Here is a 7,305-nt window from a genome sequence, read left to right on the forward strand (position 1 = left end):
ACATGATCAGATAAAATAAGAATAAGAGTTAGAAAAGTAAGTGCAAGAACAATGAGAATATTTTTGACAAGATGTTAAATTACTTTTCATTGAAGAATGGTACATGAAAAGGTGTCTAAAGGTGTATGTAAACATAGGATTGACTTGCTCTTTTTATAGAAAAAGACAATGTACTAGGAAACAAAAGTAATTATAATTGAAAGTAACTTGTCTAATAGTGTAGTACACTAACACAAGATTACATCAATTCTATTTCCTAGCCTCAAAAGAACAAATAAAACAAAACAATACTTCTGAAATGTCCCAGATTTCAAAACAAAATTTTCATTTAAAATTAAAAGCATTTGATCTAATTACAACTTAAAAGATGTAAATAAAACCATTTAGTGTGTGTGTGTAAACCCATGAATATTTTTGAACCATTCACACCTTAATATATGTATTAAAAAAAGATATATGAAAGTGTTTGGTTTAACGCCTACATAATCACATAAGAGGAAGTGTGTGTGTGTGTACGAAATGGAAATACAAGAAGGTTATGAAGTAAAAGTATAAACAAAGTGTAATATGCATATTATTTGGAAATAATCTATGTAAAGTTATTAGTTTGGGGCGTAAGTGTTCAGAGAGGGATTTCAACCTAACTACTTCAGTTGTTTGATATTTATTTGGTGATAGTTGGTTCACGGGTTAGATCAATGTGAGGGGTTAAGAATGTAGCAGTGTTTCTACAATTCTGCGTTTCAGGTGTGTCTTTTCACCATGACATGTATCCCATTGTATATCCTTTGTATGTTAGGATAGTGGTACTATTAGATTACAAGTATGCTATTTGACTAGGATGACTCCTAGTTATGCATGTACAATATAGGAGACTTGGTGTCATGGTATGCTATACTGGTAGGGTCTTGCATGTTGATTGTATGATTCCATTAGGAGTTATGTTTGGTAAGGGTAAATAGGGAAGGCCAGTTATTAGGATTATGTTTGTTTGACCAACGAAGGACTTAATTCAAAAGTTGCCAATGGTAGGGTAACTAGGGAAGGCTAGTTGCCTAGGGAATGTAATATGCTACTTATGTTATCTATTTATGTTATGTGATTATGTGGTTCTATGTAGTTTAGGTTGGATAGCCTGAGAACAATTTTTCTAAATCCCTGATTGCGATGTTCTTGTCTAATTGTTTGCTTTTGGGTGGACCATCTGTTCGACTGTCTATCTGATCTCTGAATACATAGGACTTAATGTATTGTATGGAATACCATGATCTAGCCCATGACTCTTGCTTTTAAGACTAGGATTTGGCCATTAGCATTGAAAGGAAAGACCATGGGGTTAACCCATGGCAATTGTATGAAAGATCATGATGGTAGTCCATGACACTTGCTTAGAAGACTAGGATTTGGCTCATGGCATTGCAAGGAAAGACCATAAGGGTACCCCATGGAAGGAAGTGATTGTAAGACTATGATTTGGCCCATATCATTCGCTTGGGGTTGGAAAAGATCTATTATTTTATGTATGAATGTTGTGTATGTAATATATTGGTTGATAAGAGAGTTGGTAGCACGGATCTACAGCCGATGAATTTAAGTGGATGCAATGTATGTATGATGGTATATTTGATATATTGGGGAACTCACTCAAAATTATGCTTACAGTTGTGGATAAAATGTTTTGCACGTTGGTCATGATAAGAGCTCGACGGGACCATACACATGCATGAAAGATGTTCGTTTCGGTAGTTTTGTGATTTAACTCTAATAATGTACGGTTTTAATTAAAGGAATATTACTTAATAGTTTTTGAGATAAAGTTTTTAACTTATTAATTTATTTTCTTAAATGATAAATTTATTCTGGAATATGGGGACGTTACAAGTTGGTATCAGAGCATTAGTTTGAGGGATTTGGACGTGCCTTATGGTGGATCTGAACTCAAATTAAGGACTGAGAGATTTTCTAAATGATTTTTTGAAAATAGAATGCTTTTATTCAAGAAAATGCTTTTCTAAAAAGGTTTTATAATATTTGGAGGATGCGATGTGTACAGTCAGTCAGAGTTCAAGAGTAAGTGATTCCCAATATATCCATATGATTATGTATTTTTTATATGAATTTCTTTGCATGCTAGTTTGTAGAATAGGGATCGGTTCAAGAATTGCATGTCAGGATTGTTTGATGTGTATGAGATGCCTCGTAAGATTAGTATGTGCTTATTGCAGTAAGTGTTCTGGAATCTTTGTTTGGTATTGTTGATTTATTTAATAGCCTTAGAATTTCTGTTTTAACCTTATTATTTGTTCCTTGTTTGGTTTTTATTTAGGGTAGAGATAACTATTCAAACATATATTTAATTCTATATTATATACAACTACGCATTTGTAAGGAATTTTGTGTGCCTTAGTTGAGTCTCATCCACCGCTTCCTTGATTGGCGGAGGGTTATCAGCCGAACAGGTAGGATAAGACATTAATTCCTCATTAATAATTATAATGATAAATATGAAGTAACTAAATGTTTTTATAAATTCCCAATCTTAGATACTTTAGGAAAATGTGAAAATGATGTTAGTCCATGAAATTGCACTTTACACCTTGCCTAGTCGTTAGTGGAGCGTGTGTGGTTAATCATCACACTAACTTGGACTAACAATGGTGGCAAAGGATAGCTCGAGAATTATCATAGATCAATGGAGCGTGTCTGATTAAGCGGTACATTGATTAGGTGGTAAATGAAAACGAGAGTACCAAGCTAATTTGCATGGTTATTCACACCTTGTTTGTGATCCTCGGTATCCCAATCACAAACTTGAAAGGGATATTCGAGATTAAACATGCCATTGAAAAGTTCAATGAATCTCAATAGATTCTAGGAATTTCATTTCATTTAAAACCTAATTATTCATTTTGTTTTCATGGTGGAATTGGTAAATCGTCATTTACCTACATTCAAATAATTTACAATTGGATTACGGCATCCCTCTTCCGAATTGTGAATTATTGTGTTAGGTCCTAGCCTTAATATTTCATTTGGGTGTTATATTAAGGTTTCCTTATCTAATCAAAACTTTTTCCTTCTTCTTTTTTAGATGTCTGGCGCAAACAAGGCTTCTGGCTCGAACTCCAACTCCTCAAGCTCCTTATATCTTATGAACATGTGTGCTAGGATCACCTTCGATGGATCCAATTTCAATGATTGGATTCGCAACATTCAAATGGCCTTGCAATACGAGGAGAAAGAATACGTCCTCAAAATGTAACACTCGTGAAAATTTGCACCAATTTAAAACATTTTAACTCATTCAAAAGCCATTAAGCTATTACAACTTGTTTTCAAAAGAGTTTAAACATCAGAGTATCCCCAGAACCAAATCACAAAATCATGAAATATGAGGAGCGGTACGATCACACCTTCGCCTTGCCGCGATCTCCTGAAGTACCTGAAACCAAAACACTACAACTCTAAGCCTGAAAGCTTAGTGAGTTACCCCCAAAATACCAACCACATATAACCATACTCATATCATATCTCAATACAGAACAACCATGCATATCGAGCCTACAGTGTGACTGGTCCGCTCGCACCGAGCCCTCCGTCCACCTGGTCCACTCTCCGAGTCTAGCCATGTATATTGAGTCTACAGTGTGATTGGTCCGCCCGCACTGGGCCTTCAATCCACCTAGTCCACTCTCTGAGTCTACAGTATGACTGGTCCGTCCACACCGGGCCTTCAGTTGGTCTGGTCCACTCTCTGAGCCTCGACACGTCTAGACCGCCCTCTTGGGGCCTTCAGCCTATCCGGATCGCTCGTTGGGCCTACGGTATATCTGGCCCGCCCTGGGTATGTTGGCCTACAACACAAATCAGGACCCGCCTCAACCCAACCCCAATCCAACAACCATGTGCACATAAAACAATTAATCACATAAAAATCCTCAGCCAAACAAACGGTTCAATCAGATCATGCAGCATAACAACATCCTAACCAGGATACCGACCTAACCGGTCTCTAACATAACATTACCCTACATACTAGGACACCGAACTTAACCAGGTCACTACATAACTTTACCCTACAAACTAGGATACCGACCTTAACCAGGTCACAAACATAACACCATCCTAAAACCAGGATGTAGATCCAGCAACTCAAAAACATATCATACAAATACCCGGATTCCCATCCGATAAAAGGGCCGGCCTTGGTGCCTTAGACCCTGTTGATATAGTGAGGATAACTCACCTTGCAACTACCAAATCGAATCACAAAAACACAAACTTGAAGCACAGCCTCCAACTCCAACACCTATAATCATCAATGATCCAATGACATAAATATCCAAAATTACCATAATACCCCTGAAGGTCAAATTGGTCATAGTCAAAGTCCTCAGTCAAACTCAACCTTCCTGGTTGACTCTACTCGCCAAGTCAACCCACTAACTCGCTGAGTTCTAAAACTTAGAAACTCTCACATCACGACTCGACTCGCCGAGTCACCCCATGACTCGTCGAGTTCAACAATCTCCAAGTCCTATCCTGACCAACTCGTTGAATCGCCACTCAACTCACTGCTCTGAGTCTAACCATAAGAGGTTGGGGGTTTTGCATTGTGACTCGCCGATTCCAAGAACCGACTCGCCGAGTCCATGACAATCTTCATCAGACTCTCCGAGTTGTTCTTCCACTCGTCGAGTCCAAGCTCATCATCATATGACTCGCCGAGTTCACCCATGCGAATCGCTGAGTCACTACGCGACTCAATGCCTGAAGCCCTAGCCCAACTCGTCGAGTCATCACCCAAACTCGCCGCGTTGATACGGGTATTCCCATAATCGAAAGATACAGAACTACTCCTTTGCTCCAAACAATAGATATGGGTCCCTAGAGTGCATAGCAACATAAAGTTGGTACATTTACGTGCTTCATGTCCCATAATTCTAAAAACCAAGCTAGAAAGGAACTTAACTCCTGGGTAATGGCTTTTGCATAGCAATTAGAAGGGCTTTCTGCATATTTGATCCAAATAGAACTCAGATCTGGAGTTTCAGCTCCAGATCTAACTCACACACCAAGATCTCATCATATTATCTCCAAACAAACCCTAAAACTCCATGAAAGATGGATCTAGAAAGGAAAAGGCCAAGGATAATGATTCATTACCTCCAAAACGACCTCCCACTGAAGAATAAGCTGAATCTCCACAAATCTCCTTGATCCAAGCTCCTTGATCTTCAAGATCTCTTCACAAAATCACTTATCTAAGCTCCAAATTGCCTCCAAGGACTCTTACTCACGATTTTTATGGTTTCTAGATCTCAAAGGGTAGTAAGGGGCTGAGGGGAGGACATTAAGTCCTTTAAATAGGGTGCAAACCTTAAGATTAGGGTTTTCCTCTTCCAGCACTGATTCGTCGAGTCCAGCCGCCGACTCGGCGAGTCAAGCCACTTATCACGTGCTCTTCACACGCTCCGACTCGACGAGTCATAGCTCCAAATCGTCGAGTCCATCCTTCTAATAACACTTTACACCCCTGAACTCTTTCTTCTGAACTTGGGGTGTTACAAAAAAAAAGAAATCAAAGAGATAGATGAAATCAACGCTACTCCTGAAGAATTGGTTGAGTATTGCGCTCATGAAAAGGACGCGACAAAGGTGTCGGTATTATGGTGGCCACTATGACTCCTGAGCTACAGCGGTTCTATGAGGACTACTGGCCTTACGAGATGTGCCAGGACTTGATGGAAAAGTATCATTAACGTGCGCGTCAAGAAAGTTACGAGATTTTTACCTCATTTATAACAACCAAATGAGGGATGGAGAGTCCATCACGACCCACTTGCAAAAAATGCAAAGGTATGTAGATCATTTGCTCAAGTTGAATGTCAACTTTGATGAATATCTGGCTATTGATATAGTCCTACACTCTTTACTTCCTTGCTATGATCAGTTCAAAATGACATATCATATGAGCAAGGAGGAGATCACCTTGAGCAAACTTCAAGGTTTGTTGAGAACCACTGAAAGTGGATTGAAAGGCAAAAGTGTTGAGTCCACTCCTGCTGCTTCTGCCCAAGTCCTAGCTATTGGACATGGAAAAGGGAAAAATATGAAATCTCCCTCTAAGAACCACAAGGGAAAGTCCCATGATGGATCTTCTTCCAATGGATCCAAAGGTAAAACCGGTTCTGCCACTCCCTTATCTGATCCTAAAGAAACAACGTGCTTTTACTGTCATGAGACAGGGCATTGGAAACGAAGCTTCCCGAAATACTTGCAGGACATCAAAGATGGGAGATAAAGCCCTCATTCATAGGTATTTATACTATTGTATCTAATAACTCATCACATGCTAGTTGTTGGGTCCTTGATACAGGATGTGGTTTTCACATTTGTTCTTATTTGTATGGGATAAAAAGAAGTAGGGATGTGGAGCGTAGGAAGATGAACTTGGTTATGGGAAATAGGAAGTCGTCTCCTATTACCAAGATCAGAGTTTACTCTTTAGTGCTTAATAGTGGGTTAGGGTTAGATTTGAATGAATGTTGCTACTCATCATAGATAACGAAGAATATTATTACTTTTCATGGTTTGTACAGACAAGGTTTTAGATTTTCATTTATTAATGAAATTGGTTCTATTAATGCCAATTATAATGGTTTATTTTATTTTGAAGCATTGCCTTGTAATGGTGTATGTGAAACTGTGATGGTTGTAGATAAATTAGGAAATAATGTGTTACATATCAGTTCGTATAATGGTTTAGACAAGGCATGCTTATGGAATTGTTGTCTTTTACATGTCAACAAGAAGTGCATAGCCCAACTCCAAAAGGATGGAGTCTTGGAGTCATTTGACCTAAAGTCAGATTATACGTGTGAATCTTATTTACTTGGAAAGATGAGTAAATCACCTTTCACTGGTACTTGTGAAATAGGTGAGGGATTGTTGGATCTCATACACACAGATGTGTGTGGGCCCTTCAGATCCTCCATAAGGGATGTTAACCGCTTGTATGTGACTTTTATTGATGATTATAGCAGATATGAATATATCTACTTAATCAAGCACAAGTCGGAAACCTTTGAAAATTTCAAAGAGTTTAAGAAAGAAGTAGAGAATCCATTGGGCAGGAAGATAAATATGCTCGGATCCGATAGGGGTGGTGATTATCTTAGTATCGAGTTCAATGACTATATTAAGGAATGGGGAATTGTTTCACAATTGACGCCACCTAGGACACCACAACTTAATGGTGTGGCTGAGAGGCGCAATCAAACCTTGTTGGACATGGTTCTTTCC

The 7,305-nt window shown here is 38.6% G+C and overlaps 1 protein-coding gene across 1 annotated transcript; it reads left to right on the forward strand.

The window, feature by feature from the left end:
* Positions 1-5,959: 5,959 nt before the first annotated feature.
* On the forward strand, positions 5,960-6,304 carry LOC128132569 (uncharacterized). The gene has a single exon (XM_052769124.1). It carries the CDS (start codon positions 5,960-5,962, stop codon positions 6,302-6,304), a length of 345 nt encoding a protein of 114 aa, XP_052625084.1.
* Positions 6,305-7,305: the final 1,001 nt, after the last annotated feature.

This window comes from Lactuca sativa, chromosome 3 (assembly GCF_002870075.4).
Source record: "Lactuca sativa cultivar Salinas chromosome 3, Lsat_Salinas_v11, whole genome shotgun sequence".
Lineage (NCBI taxonomy): Eukaryota > Viridiplantae > Streptophyta > Magnoliopsida > Asterales > Asteraceae > Lactuca > Lactuca sativa.